Genomic DNA, 22,691 nt, shown 5'->3' with positions numbered 1-22,691 from the left:
CCTTGGGAATAACTTGGCTGGTGAGCGTTTATGGCCTGTCGTTTTTCCGTCTCTAGTGGTTTCCGCTAAGCCGTCATTTGTAGGGATTCCTGATGCGAGTGCGCAGAGTTTCCCAGAAGTGTTGAGTGACACGTTCTATGAGCCGTGGCGACCTGGTCGCTGCGCCGGCTAACGAGAATACCACAAAGAAATCTGTCACTACTTTCCCACTACTTCCCACAACGACGTTGCTGGACATATGGGTGTGAGGGAAAACCTACAATCGCATATTAAGACATTTTTGGGCCTAGGTTAAAGAGGGATGTTTCTAAGTTCATCAAAACTGGTCACACCTGTCAATTAACTGGTAAACCTAATCAAGCTATTAAGCCAGTACCACTGTGTCCTATTCCTGTACTCAGCCAACCTTTTGAGTATCTGATTGACTGTTGGTCTCAGCCTCGTTCTAAAAAGGGTAGTAGTTACCTGTTCACTGTGATGCACAGACCACTAGGTTTCCTGCTGCTTATCCTCTCCGGTCTATCACCACTAAGTCTGTGCTAAAAGCTTTCACTCAGTTTCTCTCACTGTTTGGAATCCCTAAGGTCATTCAGAGTGATCAAGGATCTAATTTCACCTCTAATCTGTTTGGTCAGGTTCTCCAACAGCTCCATATTAAACACAATTTGTCTAGTGCCTATCATGTGCAAAGTCAAGGAGCACTGGAACGTTTCCATCAAACACTTAAGTCTTTGTTGAGACCTTATTGTACTGAGATGGATAAGGAGTTGCCTTGGTTACTGTTAGCCGCTAGGGAGGTTTCACAGGAGAGCACGTGGTTCAGTCCAAATGACCTTGTGTTTGGACATAGGTTGCGTGGACTTCTATCTGTTCTCCAGGATGACTGGAAGTCTCCTGAGCCACCTCAGTCCCTGTTATCTTATGTGTGTGATTTCCGGCGACGCCTGTACGCCGCTGGTGAAATGGCTAAAGAGAAGCTATCATCTTCACAGGAGAGGACGAAAGGCATATTTGATCGGCGAACTGAGCCTTGTGACCAGGTTCTTGCTCTGCTGACAATTGTTGGATCTCCTTTTCAAGCCAAGGTCCATATACGGTTGTGCGCCAGTGCACTGAGCATTTCGATGGCAAAAGGAGGCTCAGGGAAATAAATTCCCAAAAATATATATTTTGAGTTATTTTAATGAAAAACACAGTGCTGATTTAAAAATAAAATGAAAACGCCTACGTAGGGGCTTTAATATGGCTGCTCCCACCTCAATCTTGCCATTCATACAAAATATGTTGGTTATTCTACTATTGTTTCAGTGAAAACTTTAACTTTCTAGTTACTGGTGTTATGTATTTAGAAAGATGCTAGCCACAGTAGAACAGAATGCTCTACCTGGTAAAAGCTAATGTTTTTTTCTCTCTTGACAAATAAACACATAATTTGTGCGCTAGAAATATTTCCCTCCCAAAAGAGACAATAAATAATATATTGTGCAATGCATTCCATTTATATAATGGAGCTAGACACACTTTCTCTTTTTGACATTTTGGTTTTATGTGTTCAGCCTTTTTCATCTAGGACCTTCAACCATGAGAAAACAATGTATTTATTCTATGTGCCCATATACATGGCATCTCTCAAAGGATACAACTCAACTCTTACCATGTGACATGTTGGATAACCCTCTAACCCTGTAGCGTCACAGTTGGATCGATTTTCTGTTTTTGGGGGCCCTGGTCAACCCATAAGACCCTTGTTTAAATCCAGGGTTCCTGTTCTACATGTGATGTAGTGTTGATCTACAGTCAGTGGGTAATGCCCATAAGAAAAAAGCTTTTACCCTGGTGGTCCCTTTTAGGAAGCTAATCAAGGGTGCTTCTGTAGTTTTTCCCACCACTGCACACTAATGTAGGCAAGCAATGTGGCCAGCAACAGCTTGGAAAGTGTGTGTGTGTTGTGTGTATTTGCGTGTGTGTTTGCATGTGTAGGTTTAACAGGGCAGTGGGCTCTTTTGGCCTCAGATGGCAAGAAAGCAGGCTTTTCATGCCCTGCAGTCACAACAAATGTACAAATTAATAAGACATTTGGTGTTGCCCAGCCTTCCTCTTGACTGCCTGTTTACTGCTGTATGACGAGAGCTGTCCTTGGCTCTCCACTATGGTCCCATTCTAAATTGTGAAATTAATCAAACAAGCCTCTTACATCTGCATCAATGTTTTAGTGTGAGGACACTGCTTCATAGGCTTTTGAGGTGGTATGTGAAATGAGAGGTCATTTAGCTTGTCTATTGATAAGTTAGGTTTTGGATATCAATTTTCTTTAGCCTAGCCCTATGCTGTGGCTGGTGTATTCAAGTTTTCAACCATAGTGACAATACTCTGCTCTAGACTAATAGCTACTGTAGTGATTATTTTGTATGTCAACATCCCAAATATGTTTCATACAGCACATCAATTCAGTGAGTCTTGTAAATTCAATTTATAGTTCAAAATTGTTTGTGGTGGAATGGCGGTATATTTGATCATATGAATAACCTCTATCGTCTTGACAGATTTGCAATTTGTTTTTATTAGGCAATACAAAAAAAAACGTTTTTTCCTCCTTTTTAACCCCGCCACCCTAATCCCTAACAAGGCATACTGTAAAACATGTGGCTCCAACATAACCACGTCCTGAAAATAAGCCAACCATTTCCTCATATGAAGGTCATGTGGTGGCAACCAGTGCTGAACAAGTTTTTTGGCAGCAGTCAACCAAGTCAGCCAAATCTTGCAGTTTGTTATTCAGCTGCATACCTGATCCGTCATTAACAGAGGAATTTGTTCAAGGGGTACAGTTTTATCAATCGTGTCAGAGAGAATACTTTCCTCCAGAAGTCATCAGGACAATCCCATATCATATGTTTATATGTGCCAAGTGTATTGAGGGAACATAGGTCACAGTTTGGGCCTGGAGTCTGTTTTGCATGTAATCTTACAAGTGTTGTCAAGTATGACCAATGAGCTTCAAATGTATTACATGATGGTTTGGGTTCTTTGAGTGAAATATATTCTCCTAGACATTCTCCCAATCAATAGCCTCATTAATAGTCATATCCTTTACCCACGCTTTAACAATTGAAAGATCTTTCCACTTTAGCAACTGAAGATGAGAGTAAATAACTGACACATCAGAGTGAATTTTTACATTCCCGTCCAATCACGGTATGCGTTCCCAAACGCATACCCCTTGAAGCAGATGCTAAGCTACATGACTGTTTTGCTTGCACAGACTGGAATATGTTCCGGGATTCCTCCGATGGTATTGAGGAGTACACCACATCAGTCATTGGCTTCATCAATAAGTGGATCGATGACGTCGTCCCACAGTAACCGTATGTACATAAGCCATGGATTACAGGCAACATCCGCACTGAGCTAAAGGCTAGAGCTGCCACTTTCAAGGAGCGGGACTCTAACCCGGAAGCTTATAAGAAATCCCGCTTTGCCCTCCGACGAACCATCAAACAGGCAAAGCGTCAATACAGGACTAAGATCGACTCGTACTACACCGGCTCTGACGCTCGTCGGATGTGGCAGGGCTTGCAAACCATTACAGACTACAAAGGGAAGCACAGCCAAGAGCTGCCCAGTGACACGAGCCTACCAGACAAACTAAACTACTTCTATGCTCGCTTCGAGGCAAATGGCACTGAAACATGCATGAGACCAGCTGTTCCGGAAGACTGTGTGATCACGCTCTCCGCAGCCGATGTGTGTAAGACCTTTTAAACAGGTCAACATTCACAAGGTCGCAGGTCCAGACGGATTACCAGGACGTGTACTGCGAGCATGCGCTGACCAACTGGCAAGTGTCTTCACTGATATTGTCAACGTCTTCCTGTCTGAATCTGTAATACCAACATGTTTTAAGCAAACCACCATAGTGCCTGTGCCCATGAACACTAAAGTAACCTGCCTAAATGACTACTGACCCGTAGCACTCACGTCTGTAGCTATGAAAAGCTTTGAAAGTCTGATCATGGCTCACATCAACAACATTATCCCAGAAACCGTAGACACACTCCAATTTGCATACTGCCCCAACAGAGAAACAGATGATGCAATCTCTATTGCACTCCATACTGCCCTTTCCCACCTGGACAAAAGGAACACCTATGTGAGAATGCTATTCATAGACGACAGTTTAGCGTTCAACACCATAATGCCCTCAAAGCTCATCAATAAGCTAAGGACCCTGGGACTAAACACATCCCTCTGCAACTGGATCCTGGACTTCCTGATGGGCTGCCCCCAGGTGGCAAGGGTAGGTAACAACACATCTGCCACGCTGATCCTCAACACAGGGGCCCCTCCTGTGCTCCCTGTTCACTCATGACTGCACGGCCAGGCATGACTCCAACACCATCAATAAGTTTGCCGATAACACAACAGTGGTAGAACTGATCACCGACAACGACGAGACCGCCTATAGGGAGGAGGTCAGAGACCTGGTCATGTGATGCAAGGACAACAAACTCTCCCTCAACGTGATCAAGACAAAGGAGATGATTGTGGACTACAGGAAAAAGTGGATCGAGCACGCCCCCATTCTCATCGACGGGGCTGTAGTGGAGCAGGTTGAGAGCGTCAAGTTCCTTGGTGTCCACATCAACAAACTAACATGGTCCATGCACACCAAGACAGTCCTGAAGAGGGCACGACAAAACCTATTCCACCTCAGGAGATTGAAAAGATTTGGCATGGGTCCTCAGATCCTCAAAAGGTTCTACAGCTGCACCATCAAGAGCATCCTGACCGGTTGCATTACCGCCGGGTATGGCAACTGCTCGGCATCTGACCATAAGGCACTACAGAGGGTAGTGTGTACGGCCCAGTACATCACTGGTGCCAAGCTTCCTGCCATCCAGGACCTCTATACCAGGCGGTGTCAGAGGAAGGCCCTAAAAATAGCCAGACTCCAGCCACCATAGTCATAGACTGTTCTCTCTGCTACCGCATGGCAAGCAGTATCGGAGCACCAAGTCTAGGCCCAAGAGGCTTCTAAACAGCTTCTAACCCAAAGCCATAAGACTCCTGAACACCTAATCAAATGGCTACCCAGACTGTTTGCATTGCCCCTCTCCCCTCTCCACACCACTGCCACTCTGTGTTGTCATCTATGCATAGTCACTTTAATAACTCTACCTACATGTACATATTACCTCAACTAACCGGTGCCCCTGTACATTGATCCTGTACCGGTACCCCCGTGTATAGTCTCGCTATTGTTATTTTACTGCTGCTCTTTAATTACTTGTTACTTTTATTTCTTATTCTTATCTGTATTTTTTTTTAAACTGCATTGTTGTTAGGGGCTCGTAAGTAAGCATTTCACTGTAAGCCCTACACCTGTTGTATTCGGCGCATGTGACTAATAAGATTTGATTTGAGTTCAATACATGTATTTCCCCTAGATTATTGACCCCTTTCGCAGACCAGACTTGACTCAAATGCTTTAGTACCTGAAGTAACTGCCTGGTTATGCCACAGAGGGGTATGGAGATGCCTCTTCCAGTTACCACCTATTCACTTTTCAACCCTCCTAAAATGATATTTTCTATTGGAGATAATGGGACCATAATATAACATGCATTTCTTAATAGTTATACCAGAAAATAACACCTCTTGTAATCTAATAGGAAAAACGAGTTCCTCCTCAATATTTCTCCAAGAGACTGGTGTAGACTGATCGAACCATGATCTAAGTAGGCGTAACTGGAAAAACTGGTGGTAAATATAAACATTTGGTTATGCAAGTCCCCCATTTCCCTTCGGTCGTTGTAGTACTTCAAACAGGATGTTTGGAATGACAAAGGTATTTACGTACAAGTTTATCAATCCTTACCCAATAACCTGGTGGCGGAAAGAGTGGGATCATCATTGCTTAGGAAATGAATACGTGGCTACATACTCATCTTTATGGAAGCAACCCTTGTTTGTAAGGAAGCAGGCAACTTCTCCCAAATGTTTAGATCTTGCTCAACCTCTTTTGTAAATGTTCTCATAATTAAACTTCACCAAACCATGCAGAGATATTTTGTGTATTAAAGATGCACTATGCAGAAATTGCTCCGCCATTTCTTGGTCGCTAAAATTCTAATAGTTTGCCTAATTTCAGTTTATGTGACAAAATACAAGCAAGTATAGTGTAGAGGATTATTGTACCATCTACACCACTGTGAAATATATTTTCCAATAACCTAAAAGATTGTATTTTCATCTGTTTGGATGTGGTGTACAAAACCGAAAGTAAAAGACGCAAAAACAAAACTTAAGAACAGGAAGCATAGAAATAGCGCACATAGAACAGATCTAATACACACATTTCTATGTGAATTTGGCGGGGTCGCCATAAAAAGTTACATATTGCAGCTTTAATGCCCAAATAAGTGGACTGGGTTTTAACAGGATTTGTTGAGTGAAGTGAAACTTTCTTGGCCGTTTCATTGATCAACATTTAATGCTGATTTATATCCTGACATCAATTTGTAATATTGAATTCTCAATATCTATCATATCTAAAATGACATCATACGTGTATAGAGATATGAGATGATGATTTAATCGGTATAGGAGAAGCAATTGCATTCTGCCTCATGCGGCTCTAGAGAGAGAATGAATGTCGGAGATAAGCCGTCACCTTGTCTACATCCACGAAAAATAGGAAATGGACTTGATTGTATGTCATTTGTTGACATCATGGCAAAAAGTTTAGCGTACAATCCACGAACCATATCGATAAAATGCTTTCCCAAACCAAATTTCCTTAAATCCGCCAACAATACTGCCATTTGAGCCTGTCAAAAGCCTTTTTGGCATCTAGTGACAGCACAGCGCACGGTGTGTCCAATTGTTGTTTCAGTATTCCGTGCATTAAATGATGGACTTAGATTTGCGCTATTGAATTATTGCAATAATAGCTTGTGTCCACAAATTCCGATATAAATTACACCTCAGCCTCAATATAAGTTTTTGGATATACACTGCTCAAAAAAATAAAGGGAACACTTAAACAACACAATGTAACTCCAAGTCAATCACACTTTTGTGAAATCAAACTGTCCACTTAGGAAGCAACACTGATTGACAATAAATTTCACATGCTGTTGTGCAAATGGAATAGACAACAGGTGGAAATTATAGGCAATTAGCAAGACACCCCCAATAAAGGAGTGGTTCTGCAGGTGGGGACCACAGACCACTTCTCAGTTCCTATGCTTCCTGGCTGATGTTTTGGTCACTTTTGAATGCTGGCGGTGCTTTCACTCTAGTGGTAGCATGAGACGGAGTCTACAACCCACACAAGTGGCTCAGGTAGTACAGCTCATCCAGGATGGCACATCAATGCGAGCTGTGGCAAGAAGGTTTGCTGTGTCTGTCAGCATAGTGTCCAGAGCATGGAGGCACTACCAGGAGACAGGCCAGTACATCAGGAGACGTGGAGGAGGCCGTAGGAGGGCAACAACCCAGCAGCAGGACCGCTACCTCCGCCTTTGTGCAAGGAGGAGCAGGAGGAGCACTGCCAGAGCCCTGCAAAATGACCTCCAGCAGGCCACAAATGTGCATGTGTCTGCTCAATCGGTCAGAAACAGACTCCATGAGGGTGGTATGAGGGCCCGACGTCCACAGGTGGGGGTTGTGCTTACAGCCCAACACCGTGCAGGACGTTTGGCATTTGCCAGAGAACACCAAGATTGGCAAATTCGCCACTGGCGCCCTGTGCTCTTCACAGATGAAAGCAGGTTCACACTGAGCACGTGACAGACGTGACAGAGTCTGGAGACGCCGTGGAGAACGTTCTGCTGCCTGCAACATCCTCAAGCATGACCGGTTTGGCATTTCTTTGGGGGGCCGCACAGCCCTCCATGTGCTCGCATGGCTGCCTGACTGCCATTAGGTACCGAGATGAGATCCTCAGACCCCTTGTGAGACCATATGCTGGTGCGGTTGGCCCTGGGTTCCTCTTAATGCAAGACAATGCTAGACCTCATGTGGCTGGAGTGTGTCAGCAGTTCCTGCAAGAGGAAGGCATTGATGCTATGGACTGGCCCACCCGTTCCCCAGACCTGAATCCAATTGAGCACATCTGGGACATCATGTCTCGCTCCATCCACCAACGCCACGTTGCACCACAGACTGTCCAGGAGTTAGCAGATGCTTTAGTCCAGGTCTGGGAGGAGATCCCTCAGGAGACCATCTGCCACCTCATCAGGAGCATGCCCAGGCATTGTAGGGAGGTCATACAGGCACGTGGAGGCCACACACACTACTGAGCCTCATTTTGACTTGTTTTAAGGACATTACATCAAAGTTGGATCAGCCTGTAGTGTGGTTTTCCACTTTAATTTTGAGTGTGACTCCAAATCCAGACCTCCATGGGTTGATAAATTGGATTTCCATTGATTATTTTTGTGTGATTTTGTTGTCAGCACATTCAACTATGTAAAGAAAAAAGTATTTAATAAGATTATTTCTTTCATTCAGATCTAGGATGTGTTGTTTAAGTGTTCCCTTTATTTTTTTGAGCAGTGTGTATATATATATATATATATATATATATATATATATATATATATATATATATATATTATTATTATTATTGTCTTTTTTTCCATAAAGAAAGCAAACAATAGCCATTTTTTTCTCTCTCACTTGTGTGAAAAAGAGCTGGGAGTTGAGGAGGGAGTCAGCAGGAGGGGGGCAGACAGGGATCGTGATCGTTTAGTCTGCCCTGGGGACAAGCTCAACAGTGTCACTGCTGCCCATATTCGGTGGCTGAGCAAGGAGGGCCAGGTGGTGGTGCCGAGCGCGGCACAGTCAAGCGTGGACGCAGCGCATGCTGACATTTTACCTTCCCCGACTGCTGCAGGGGGAGGAAAAATCTGCTTTTCCATATGCTTGTGCTCGTTGCACCCCCTTCCCGGGTCCCTGGCAGATGGCTCCCTGAACATTGTTTACCTTCAGTGGCGGTCCCAGATGAAGTGTGTCCATTGGCATTCCCATTCCGTCCAGTTTTCCCCTCTCCTTAGCCAAGGAGCCGGTCGGAATACTCTGTCACACACACACACTTGTATAAACAGGTACATTCTCACAAAGCTACATACCCATCTCGTCACATATTCCCCATCGCTTACAGATTCCAGAAAAAAAGTATCGTATTTCTCTAACTTGTTCTCTCATTCTACCAGGAACTACCCCGTCCACACTTGTTTGCAATGTGTTGTGTAGTGTGGCCATATGGGCCCCTCCCTGATGTCTGTTTAGTTCCAGACAGACAGACCTCCAGATGTTTCCAGTGTGGCGGCTGGAGGGACAGATGCTTTTGGCTGGACTGGGTTGGACCAACACTCCATTCAATGGTCCCAAGGCGGAACCCCGCCCCGCTTGGTCACAGAGACCATCACAGTGCCAGGCAAAGAACATCCATCTGCCATACATCCGAGTAATTATCATCAATATTTGATGTTAGACATTCTCAGTCGATGTTTTAGCTGGATCACTAACTGATTCTGTGGTGGTAGAGTAGATCTAGGGGGGAGGTTAGGGGGGGACCGTCCACATCCTCAGCCTGCCATAGGTACACACTTGTCCTGATCTCTGTTATGGGTTTACAAACTGGGTCATACTCCAATGGTAGTGATGGGGGGGGGGGGGAAGAATCATGATATTATATTGATATTTGACGAAGTATACATTTGTAAAATACATTTATACTTGGTAGCGGTAGCTAGTGCCAGTCGGCTGTACCTGCGTCAAAATGTTTCATCCTACAGCTTGTTCTCCATCTTTTTAAAGTGAGCCAACATGTTTTCAGTACTTATTTCCTTGACTGATCAAAACAAATTTTCTCATGGTCTCTCTTGTCCCTCTGCAGCAGACATATTCTGTATAGTGAGCAATATGTTTGGAACATCAAATCTCAATAAAAATCACAGTATCGAATGGCAATACATATAGAATCGTGAGAATCGCAGGGAGCATTTCTTCAGGGAGCATGTGCAAGGCCTATTTTATTTTATTTTTTTGAGGAGAGAAAGGGTGGGCAGGAGGGTCTTGTTTTCACAATGAAAACTTTGGGTTAAGGGTATTTTCGTTCATGTCTCTCTCACCTTGCCCTTGTCATGCTGGGTCAGAGCCAGAAGCGGACTGGCCTCATTGGCTTGGGGAGCAGGGCAGCAGCAAGGGGTCCACTGCTAACTGAGCCATCTGTCTGGAAGTGCTGCTGGCAGATACCAGAATACATGGTCCTGAGTCCTCAAGGTAGCTTAACATCCTCTAACCAAGCACATGCTGGTTTGGTTTACTTATGGTACATGCAGTTATGGCAATCGCCATTTGATACCATTTATATGATGAAATAGGTAGGTACTGCAGGTAGTCCCCTGTCCTGTCACCCAAATAATAACAATGTCATATAATTATAGTCATAAAGATAATGTCACATACTGACATTGATTACCTAAGATGATCACATTTCTCATCTCTTCCCATTTAGAAAATTTAAAATCAACAGAGATACTGACAAAGGCATGGCCACCCACCTTTTCCCGTCTCTGGTAGTCTTGTAACACTGATTAATGTACACATGAGAAGTGTGTGTTAATTCACGGTTAAGCAGCTTGCTGTCTCCCGGAGCATGAAAGAAAAGGGCTAAATTGTGTAAGTGGTGTGAGTTATGGGTTAGGGGAGGGGGAGGGGCAGGAAGGCAAACAGGCACAAAGGGGGCTTTCTCTCATCTCAACAGCCTTGGGTCCTCTCACTTGTTTTGTTCATTAATGCCTAATGTGACGGAACAACACTTGTCTCTCCCTTCACAAATGACACTAATGACAACAGAATAGGAAAGGATGGCCTGTAACGTTTGTACTAGGTCCTAGCATGACAGGTGTATAAAATCAAGCGCACCGCCATGCAATCTCCATAGACAAACATTGACAGTAGAACTGCCTTCCCTGAAGAGCTCAGTTACTTTCAACGCCGCACCGTCATATGATTTCACCTTTTCAACAAGTCAATTCGTCAAATTTCTGCGCTGCAATGGCTGTCCTGGTCAACTGTAAGTGCTGTTATTGAGAAGTGGAAACTTCTAGGAGCAGCAATAGCTCAACCGCGAAGCGGTAGGCCTCACAAGCTGACAGAACGAGACCGCCGAATGAGAGCATAGTGCGTCTGTCCTCTGTTTTAACACTCACTACCAAGTTCCAAACTGCCTCTGAAAGCAATGTCAGCACAAGAACTGTTCATTGGGAGCTTCAGGAAATGGGTTTCCATGGCCGAGCAGCGCAATGCGAAGCATTGCCTGGAGTGGTGTAAAGCTTGCCGCCATTGGATGCCAGGAGAACGCTTCCTGCCCGAATGCATGGTGCCAACTGTAAAGTTTGGTGGAGGGGACAATGGTCTGGGGCTGTTTTTCATGGTTCGGGCTAGGCTCCTTAGTTCCATTGAAGGGAAATCATTATTGACGATTCTGTGCATCCAACTTTGTGGCAACAGTTTGGGGAAGGCCCTTTGCTGTGTTAGCATGACAATGTCCCCGTGCATAAAGCGAGGTCCGTACAAAAATGATTTGTCGAGATCGGTGTGGAAGAACTTGATTGACTTGCACAGAGCCCTGACCTCAACTCCATTGAACACCTTTGAGATGAGTTGGAATGCCGACTTCAAGCGAGGCCTAATCCCCCAACATCAGTTTCCAAACTCACTAATGCTCTTTTGGCTGAATGGAAGCAAGTCCCCGCAGCATCTAGTGAAAAGCCTTCCCAGAAGAGTGGAGGCTGTTATATCAGCAAAGGGGCGACCAACTCCGTATTAATGCCCATGATTTTAGAATGAGATGTTCAACGAGCAGGTATCCACATACTTTTGGTCATGTAGTGTATCTTCTGCGTGTGTTTTTGTGTTTGATTTCATCAAGACAACCATGTATACTTAATGATGTCAGATGTGTCAAGAAGAAGTATCTTATCACTCTTTCGCCTCTTAGGGGCCCGATTTGCCCTGGTTCCTGACTTTCCTAAAGTGTTTCTTAGCATTACATCCCCCTCGTTTTGTAGATAAGAATTTTGTACAGAGATGTACTTAGTTTGTCTCAGCCAGCCAGACCCCATGGTTTGAGTGTTAGACTAGTGCACAGAGCTGTCAGCCTCCTGACTGCTCCCCAACTATAATCCCTCAGTGCTTGTCCCGGCTGGCCTGCTCTGCACTGACGACTGCCTCCCTCTTGCTGAGTTGGGACGGTCATGGAGGAGTAACAGCTGGGCCAGAGAGCAGTCTCTCCCTAAACAGTGGAAACTTCTCCAGCTGTCATCTGCTCTCTCCCATATGACCCAGCTCTCCTTCCAGCTGCCGCCCTGGCCTCCCGCACTTTAACCCACTTCCACCGCAGGAGACCATGTTTGCAGTTTGCTCCGGTGTGTGTGTGTGTGTGTGTGTGTGTGTGTGTGTGTGTGTGTGTGTGTGTGTGTGTGTGTGTGTGTGTGTGTGTGTGTGTGTGTGTGTGTGTGTGTGTGTGTGTGTGTGTGTGTTGCCGGGACCGGGACTGGCCCCCACTAAGAAGCCATCCCAGCACGTAATGGGTTGAATGCAACCCCTGTCTCCCTGAACAAACTATTAAGCTCTGGTCTCACAGGAAATTGAGGGACACTTTAGGTGTTTTTTCTCTGGTGACCTCAGAGAACTTGCTTCGTATGTAAAGTTTCAAAATGCCTTTGCTGCAACAAGCTACATTGATACAGACAAACTCTCTTGCAAGGTGACCCCATGCGGGGGAAAAAAAACGTAACACATTTTCACTGCACTTGACATACTAAACGAACAGTAAGCGCATCTTAGCTAAAACATTTGTCAGTGCATATACAGTGCATTCAGAAAGTATTCAGCCCCATTGACTTTTTCCACATTTTGTTACGTTACAGCCTTATTAAAAAAATTATTTAAAAATCCCTCATAAAAAAAATCAAAGCCATGAGATCGAAGGAATTGTCCGTAGAGCTCCGAGACAGGATTGTGTCGAGGCACAGATCTGGGGAAGAGTAACAAAAAAAATGTCTGCAGCATTGAAGGTCCCCAAGAACACAGTGGCCTCCATCATTCTTAAATGCAAGAAGTTTGGAAGCACCAATACTCTTCCTACAGCTGGCCTCCCCACCAAACTGAGCAATCGGGGGAGAAGGGCCTTGGTCAGGGAGGTGACCAAGAAGCCGATGGTCACTCTGACAGAGCTCCAGAGTTCCTCTGTGGAGATGGGAGAACTTTCCAGAAGGACAACCATCTCTGCAGCAATCCACCAATCAGGCCTTTTATGGTAGAGTGGCCAGATGTAAGCAACTCCTCAGTAAAAGGCACATGACAGCACGCTTGGAGTTTGCCAAAAGGCAACTAAAGGACCATGAGAAACCAGATTTTCTGGTCTGATGAAACCAAGATTGAACTCTTTGGCCTAAAATGCCAAACGTCACGTCTGGAGGAAAGCTAGCACCATCCCTACGGTGAAGCATGGTGGTGGCAACATCATGCTGTGGGAGACTTGTCATGATTGAGGGAAAGATGAACGGAGCAAAGTACAGAGAGATCCTTGATGAAAACCTGCTCCAGAACGCTCAGGACCTCAGACTGGGGCGAAGGTTCACCTTCCAATTGGACAGCGACCCTAAACACACAGCCAAGACAACGCAAGAGTGGCTTCGGGGCAAGTCTCTGAATGTCCTTGAGTGCCCCAGCCAGAGCCCGGCCTTTAACCTCTCTAGGGGGTGTGGGATGCTACCGTCCCACCTGGCCAACATCCAGTGAAATTGCAGAGCGCCAAATTCCAAAACAGAAATACTCATTATAAAAATTCATAAAACATACAAGTGTTATACATTGGTTTAAAGATTAACTTCTTGTTAATCCAACCACGGTGTCAGATTTCAAAAAGGCTTTACGGTGAAGCGATTATCTGAGAACAGCGCCCAGCAGACTAATCATTACAAACAGTTACCAGCCAAGTAGTTACACAAGTCAGAAATAGTGATAAAATTAATCACTTACCTTTGATGAACTTCATATGGTTGCACTCACAAGACTCCCATTTACTCAATAAATGTTTGTTTTGTTCGATAAAGTCCCTCTTTATATCCAAAAACCTCAGTTTTCTTCGCTCGTTTTGTTCAGTAATCCATAGGCTCAAAGGCAGTCGCATCAGACAGACAAAAAATCCTAAAAGTATCAGTAAAGTTCATAGAAACATGTCAAATGATGTTTATAATCAATCCTCAGGTTGTTTTTAGTCATAATAATCAATAACATTTCAACCGGACAAAAGCTTCGTCAATATTTCTTCGTCAAGCATTTTTCTACGGCTGGCCATGCTTTCCACCTAACTACCCCTACTGCATTCAACAGCACTGCACCCCCCACAGCTACTCGCCCAAGCCTCCCCATTTCTCCTTCTCCCAAATCCATTCAGCTGATGTTCTGAAAGAGCTGCAAAATCTGGACCCCTACAAATCAAATCTCGTGTCGTCTGAGATTCCCATAGATTGGAAAGCAGCTGCTGTCATCCCCCTCTTCAAAGGAGGTGACACTCTTGACCCAAATTGCTACAGACCTATATCCATCCTACCCTGCCTTTCTAAGGTCTTCGAAAGCCAAGTTAACAAACAGATTACCGACCATTTCGAATCCCACCGCACCCTCTCCGCTATGCAATCTGGTTTCAGAGCTGGTCATGGGTGCACCTCAGCCACGCTCAAGGTCCTAAACGACATCGTAACCGCCATCGATAAGAAACAATACTGTGCTGCCGTATTCATTGACCTGGCCAAAGCTTTTGACTCTGTTAATCACCACATCCTCATCGGCAGACTCAGTAGCCTTGGTTTCTCAAACGATTGCGTCGCCTGGTTCACCAACTACTTCTCTGACAGAGTTCAGTGTGTCAAATCGGAGGGCCTACTGTCTGGACCTCTGGCAGTCTCTATGGGGGTACCACAGGGTTCAATTCTTGGGCCAACTCTTTTCTCTGTATACATAAATGATGTCGCTCTTGCTGCTGGTGAATCTCTGATCCACCTCTACGCAGACGACACCATTCTGTACACTTCTGGCCCTTCTTTGGACACTGTGTTAACAACCCTCCAGACGAGCTTCAATGCCATTCAACTCTCCTTCCGTGGTCTCCAACTGCTCCTAAACACAAGTAAAACTAAATGCATGCTCTTCAACCGATCGCTGCCTGCACCTGCCCGCCTGTCCAGCATCACTTCTCTGGACGGTTCTAACTTAGAATTTGTGGACAACTACAAATACCTAGGTGTCTGGTTAGACTGTAAACTCTCCAGACTCACATCAATCATCTCCAATCCAAAGTGAAATCTCGAATTGGCTTCCTATTTTGCAACAAAGCATCCTTCACTCATGCTGCCAAACATACCCTCGTAAAACTGACCATCCTACCAATCCTCGACTTCGGCGATGTCATTTACAAAATAGCTTCCAATACCCTACTCAACAAGCTGGATGCAGTCTATCACAGTGCCATCCGTTTTGTCACCAAAGCCCCATATACTACCCACCACTGCGACCTGTACGCTCTCGTTGGCTGGCCTTCGCTTCATAATCGTCGCCAAACACATTGGCTCCAGGTCATCTACAAGACCCTGCTAGGTAAAGTCCCCCCTTATCTCCGCTCACTGGTCACCATAGCAGCACCCACCTGTAGCACGCGCTCCAGCAGGTATATCTCTCTGGTCACCCCTAAAGCCAACTCCTCCTTTGGTCGTCTCTCCTTCCAGTTCTCTGCTGCCAATGACTGGAACGAACTACAAAAATCTCTGAAACTGGAAACACTTATCTCCCTCACTAGCTTTAAGCACCAGCTGTCAGAGCAGCTCACAGATCACTGCACCTGTACATAGCCTATCTATAATTTAGCCCAAACTACTACCTCTTCCCCTACTGTATTTATTTATTTTATTTATTTTGCTCCTTTGCACCATATTATTTATATTTTATCTCTGAACTTTCTTCAAACTACAAATCTACCATTCCAGTGTTTTTCTTGCTATACTTTATTTACTTTGCCACCATGGCATTTTTTTGCCTTTACCTCCCTTATCTCACATCATTTGCTCACATTGTATATAATCTTATTTTTATTTTTATTTTTTTTCTACTGCATCATTGATTGTATGTTGTTTTACTCCATGTGTAACTCTGTGTTTTTGTATGTTGTCGAACTGCTTTGCTTTATCTTGGCCAGGTCGCAATTGTAAATGAGAACTTGTTCTCAACTTGCCTACCTGGTTAAATAAAGGTGAAATAAAATAAATAAATAAAATAAAAAATATAAAAGGAAAACAAGAAAGGCGTGGTCTCGGTCGTGCGCATGAAAAACCTCTGGGACATTGCAGGGTCCACTCATTCAGACTGGTCTTACTCCCTCATTTTTCACAATACAAGCCTGAAACAATTTCTAAAGACTGTTGACATCTAGTGGAAGCCATAGGAAGTGCAATTTGAGTCCTAAGTCAATGGATACTGTAATGGCATTCAATAGAAAACTACAAAATTAAAAAATCCCACTTCCTGGATGGATTTTTCTCAGGTTTTCGCCTGCCATATGAGTTCTGTTATACTCACAGACATTATTTTAACAGTTTTGGAAACTTTTTAGAGTTTTCTATGCAAATCCACCAATTTTATGCATATCCAAGCTTCTGGGCCTGAGTAGCAGGCAGTTTTTCATCCGGAGGTGAAAATAGTGCCCCCTACCCTAATGAAGTTAACCCGATTTGAACATCTCTGGAGAGACCTGAAAATAGCTGTGTAGCGACGCTCCCCATCCAACCTGACAGCTTGAGAGAATCTGTAGAGGAGAATGGGAGAAACTCCCCAAATACAGGTATGCCAAGCTTGTAGCGTTATACCCAAGAAGACTTGAAGCTGTAATCACTGCCAAGGGTGCTTCAAAAGAGTACTGAGTAAAGGGTCTGAATACTTATGTAAATGTGATATTTGCAAACATTTCTGAAAACCGTTTTTGATTTGTCATTATGGGGTATTGTGTGTAGATTGAGGGGAAAACTATTTAATCAATTTTAGAATAAGGCTGTAATGTAACAAAATGTGGAAAAAGTCAAGGGGTCTGAATACTTTCCGAATGCACTGCACATTTCACCTGCTTAATACTTGCATTTGAAAATGTCAAATACTCATTAGTAATCGAATACAAACCTTGAATCGAGTGCTCGCGTACAACTCTAGTCTACAGTTGAAAATGACAAAACCTTTGTATATAGGAGTAAAACAACTTTTCCTTTTTGTGCCTTGCAGGAACAACATCGAAAATGATCAAGCTAAGAGAGGAGCCCAGCGACTATGCAGACCAGCCCAGAGGGAAGAGTCCGGTCAACAACAGCACACTAGTCCCGGTCAAAGGCATCAACAACCTAGGAAACACCTGCTTCTTTAACGCAGTTATGCAGGTGCGGTCATTATGAGATTGGTTTGTATACCGTAAACATTGGTGAGGCTGCTTATGAAATGCAACCATAGGGATAAGGTCATGTCAAAGAGGGTCTTTACCAATGGTGTAATGAAGGTCATTGCATACCTTAGAGAACTATTTATAACTTGTCAGTAATGTCCAGATCAACTAGCCCATGTCAGCTAACATTGTTTTGCTCGGTTTGTTAGACCATAGATATTTTTGTGATGTTTGAGTCACTCAAATATCACATGAATAAACATTAGACATGGCAAAATGTATAGAATTGCAAGAAAATTAGCTTTAAAACGGCTAAATGTTCTATGCACCTCATGACAAAATGTGTAGAATTGCTGGAAATAAGCTTTAAACCTACAACATTTTCTCTCCCTCAACATCCCTGGTCTAGGGAACAGTGTACTGTAAACATGACGGCTGGTCAAACTGGCATGTCAAGTGCTGCTCCTGCCTACAGTAAAATACCATAACATACCAGCCTGGGGCTCCCAAGTGGCGCAGCATCTCAGTGCTTGAGGTGTCACTACAGACACCCTGGTTCGAATCCAGGCTGTATCAAAACCAGCCGTGATTGGGAGTCCCATAGGGCGGTGCACAATTGGCCCAGCGTCGTCCGGGTTTGGCTGGTGTAGGCCGTCGTTGTAAATAAGAATTTGTTCTTAAAATCAACAACACATGAAAGGCTTGTATAAATGTCTTTACAATACAGCAGTATAGGCAAGAACAAGTTATGCATATATAGTACAAGGGTATTTTATATGCGTATGTGTGACTCATCTATCCACAGGAGAATAGGATTGGTATGGAACACATTCTCTATGTTCCAGTGTGTGTTCGCTGTCTGGTCTTGGGGGATTTAAACTTACATTCCCTTCCTGTTTTCTGCCATTTTGTTAATCACCTTCTGGAGCTTTCTCGTGATTGAAACCAGACCGAACATTCTTCCTTTACATGTTTTTTTTCCCTCTCTCTTTCTATCCTCCATTGTCTCCTTCAAAATTGCAATTTTGCTGGTGAAACAACGTAATTGTCAGAGAAAAAGCTCACACTGCTGAAGCCATTGTGTCTTTTCCATAGCAACTGTCTTCATTGCCAGGATGTGACAAAACAACTGTCGTTTGAAAGGGAAGAAAGAGATGGTGCAGTAATATGATGGGACAATGGTGGCTCTAGGCAATCCCTTCTGTGTTTCAGTCACAGCTTATCATTTCTTTGGAAATGGCTTTTTTAGCATAATGATATTTAGGCTAACACCCGCCAGTTTCTCAGAATTAATAGAGATTTTTTCAATTGTAGACTTTCCAGTTTTACCAATCATTTTTTTTGCATTTGTAATATTTGTATGTTTTTATATTTTTTTTGTGAAGGGATGATGAAATAAAAAGGAAGAAGTGCAGGAAGATGTTAATTCATGATTCTTCTAACTGATAAGAAATGATTCTGTCCTGTCCATGCAGGTGAAAACGATGATGACTAAATTAATGGTAATGGTTTAATAATGGCTGATTTCTGTCCGTCAGAATCTGTCCCAGACTCACATGCTGAACGACCTGATACAGGATGTGAAGGAGAAGGGATACAAGCTGAAGATCTGCCCCCCTGCCGAGTCAAATGTGGTACGTTCCACCCTCATGTGCTTGGTATAGTCTTATAGTGTACATGGCACAGGAAGCCACTTATTACTGTCTATATGGGTGGTTATTTTTATTATTAGCATAACAGGCTATCGTAAATAACCCTTGAGTCATGTTGTAGCCCACCCCCCACGTCTCCAGTCATCTGTAGAATGCAGTCAAGCCCCTTCAGGCTTTCCATGGTAGTGCAACACTCTGTATGAAATACATGCCTTGTCTAACACTCATATGTTCTCTCGCTCACTCTCTCCTTTCCTGGGGTTGTCCTTCAGGGGGCGTTGACGGTGACTCTACCCAGTCCAGAGCCCCTGACCTCGGCCATGTTCCTCTTCCTACACAGCATGAAGGAGTCTGGGAAGGGCCCTGTCAACCCCAAGATCCTTTTCAACCAGCTCTGCCAGAAGTAAGAATCTACGTTTTGCATTAAACTTTATTTTATGTGTTGGCCGTCTCACAGCATTAGTGCTGATTGTGCCGGAACCCAGTATAGGCTATTGTATAGGCATGGGTGTGGACTTAACCTGCTTCCTGTGCTGGTCCATGCTAAAAGATTTTTAATGAAAAGAGCATATGAGGGCTGCCCTGTAGGGTGCCAGAGGAGGCACTACAGACCTGTAAAAGGTTGGCTAAAGCTTTCATAATTATATTCTCTTTCATTGTGTACTAATGACAAACTTGATCACCAAGAGATATCAATAGTTTTTGTTACCATCAATTCTTCCTTACTTGATTGATGGAATCACCACTGCGCAACACTGTAGAAGCATTGTGATGTGGTTGCGGCGTCGGCGGTGCATCAATGTTAGACACACAGCCTCATATGCAGACAAGCTGCCCTGCTCCCGAGGTTAGAGGTCAGCGTGCCCCAACTGGTCTGGCACTTCTCCATTGCCGTGACAACAGTCAAGCAAACCGTACAGGCAGAGGCCACAGCTCTTACCTGCCCTGTTGTCAAGCTGCCATGGCGACCACTTCAGAGAAGAGGTTGTCTCAACCTGCTGGACCCTACCAGCACCTGGTCCATCCAGTCTTCAGTCCAAACTGCTCCCCAACGCTGCTCAACACTAAACCATTAACACCAACGCACTCCACATGGAACGAACAGTAGACCTCACTGCACAAAATGGCTCTGATGCAATCTGCTTCCAGCTGCGATCAAAACAGCATGGCATGTCCTTGTTCTCTTTAACACGCCGCACAACCTGTGTTTGTTTGAACTTGAGGATAGTGAACCGGCTGAGTGGCTGGCCCGGGCAGCCCTCCCAGTTTCATGGTGAACGCTTGTGAACACGGTCACCTTTGAACATGCTGAACGGTTGGTTAGGTCTCTCTTTGAACATGTGGTGAATGGTTGGTTGGCTCTTGTTGTTGGAACATGGTGAACGGCTGGTTTGGCCCAGACTGGCTGTAGTGTGTGGGGCCTGTTGGGTTAGGTAGGACCAGGCTCTGTACATTTGGGTGGGATGGGGAACATTCGGGTGGCTGAAGCGCGGAGACGGTCGGCCGCCTGGGTGCCTCTGGTATGTCCCAGTACCCGGCCTTTCATCTGCCCAGGTGTGTGTGTGTGTGTGTGTGTGTGTGTGTGAGAGAGCAATGCCACCCTTCACCTGGTACTACCTCACCCTGCAGTGCATATGCACTCAGCCGGGCATAGGCACAGCACGCATGCGCATACACAACACACATTCACCCAGTAGACCTCATTTCATGTCCTTCCTCATGCTCACATGCGCATTACACAGACGCATGCCTTTATTCAAACCCTTCTTCCATGCACACATTCACTCGACACATACTTATGCACGTGCTACACACCTCATCCCATGTTTCTATGCACACACATGATTTGCCATCGCTCTCCCGTCCTTCGCATATACACTCTAGTCTGTGTGCATGTCCAATCCTCGTCTTTATTACCCGATGTCTCCTAGCTCAGTGGCGTGTTGCCGGCCCTGACCTGAGAATGTGCACCCTAGTGCTTAACAACACACTGGTTGGTTAACCTGGCTACTTGGTTAACCCCCAAACAGCAAGCAATGCAGGTGTAGAAGCACAGTGGCTAGGAAAAACTCCCTAGAAAGGCCAAAACCTAGGAAGAAACCCAGAGAGGAACCAGGCTATTTATTTTTTATTTTATTTCACCTTTATTTTAACAAAGTCGGCAAGTTGAGAACAAATTCTCATTTACAATTGCGACCTGGCCAAGATAAAGCAAAGCAGTTCGACACATACAAGAACACAGAGTTACACATGGAGTAAAACAAACATACAGTCAATAATACAGTAGAAAAATGAGGGGTGGCCAGTCCTCTTCTGGCTGTGCCGGGTGGAGATTATAACAGAACATGGCCAAGATGTTCAAATGTTCAGAAATGACCAGCATGGTAAATAATAGTAATCACAGTGAACAGGTCAGGGTTCCATAGCCGCAGGCAGAACAATTGAAACTGGAGCAGCAGCACGGCCAGGTGGACTGGGGACAACAAGGAGTCATCATGCCAGGTGTCCAGAGGCATGGTCCAAGGGCTCAGGTCCTCTGAGAGAGAAAGAGAGAATTAGAGAGAGCATACTTAAATTCACACAGGACACCGGATAAGACAGGAGAAATACTCCAGATATAACAGTGTGTTGTTGCCTAATGTGTTGTTGTGTTCACCCTTGACCAGCTGAGTCACTCCCTATCTGGCCTGCCCTTCTGGCTGCCCCACTATACCCAACGCCAGGCCCTCTGTGCCAGCTGGACGGGTCAGGCTCGGACCAGCGCCAGGCCCAGTGGTTTGGAGGGTCAACACCACACACACTGTTTCTGGTGCCAGTGAGAGACTCGGCTTGTACCCAGACACACCACTAGCCCTATGTTGCTGTGGTGGGGGATGTGTGTATGGCGCACGAGAGGAAAAAGCTCTACAATTTATTCTGATTTAAAAAAGAATTGTCATATGACTTTGGGCAGTCATTAAAGTTTCATCTAGAGAATCTTGCCTATGCTTACACAGGAACACTTTTACCCCCCTTTTTCCTTACTCTAGCGTTAAGTTGTGAAATAATACACACACAGATTTGCACAAATGCACTCTGCGAACGCGCGTACACACTGACTGATCTTCTTTCATGACTTGTAGGCCCCAAAAAATACCAACCTTTTGTGTAAGTCTAACGCAGTAGGAAAATAGCAGGGTTCAACAATGAGCAGGCAGCCACACAAAGGCACATGGCCACACAGGTCTGAACATGCATGGAAGATCTCCTGCCGCTGAAGCGTTGAAGACCATTCAGCTGGTCTCACAATGCCTGATATAAATCATGTCCACAGACCTTCAGCTGCCTATGCAAGGCGTTCATTATGTTTCTGATGTTACGTATCACGCTTTTGTCTGTCCTTGTGAGGAATAGTCTATATGTGCATCAAAACTGAGACCGAGAGATTGAGAAACAGCTTCCATCCCAAGGCCATCAGACTGCTAAACAGCAATCGCTAACTCAGAGAGGCTGCTGCCTACATTGAGACCCAATCACTGGACACTTTAAGAAATGGATCA

General features: G+C 44.7%; 1 protein-coding gene across 2 annotated transcripts in view; it reads left to right on the top strand.

The window, feature by feature from the left end:
* The window catches only part of LOC106605026 (ubiquitin carboxyl-terminal hydrolase 45), a 50,706-nt gene that overhangs the window by 15,825 nt on the left and 12,190 nt on the right, over positions 1-22,691 (top strand). For both annotated transcript variants that reach the window (XM_014200249.2, XM_014200248.2), the window contains exons 6-8: positions 17,347-17,498; positions 19,039-19,134; positions 19,425-19,555. In XM_014200249.2, the coding sequence (XP_014055724.1) occupies positions 17,347-17,498; positions 19,039-19,134; positions 19,425-19,555 (379 nt within the window). The remainder of the gene's footprint in view (positions 1-17,346; positions 17,499-19,038; positions 19,135-19,424; positions 19,556-22,691) is intronic.

The sequence above is a fragment of the Salmo salar genome, chromosome ssa05 (assembly GCF_905237065.1).
Source record: "Salmo salar chromosome ssa05, Ssal_v3.1, whole genome shotgun sequence".
NCBI lineage: Eukaryota > Metazoa > Chordata > Actinopteri > Salmoniformes > Salmonidae > Salmo > Salmo salar.
Note: the sequence above shows the minus strand (reverse complement) of the source record. Positions and strands in the feature narration are given on the sequence as shown.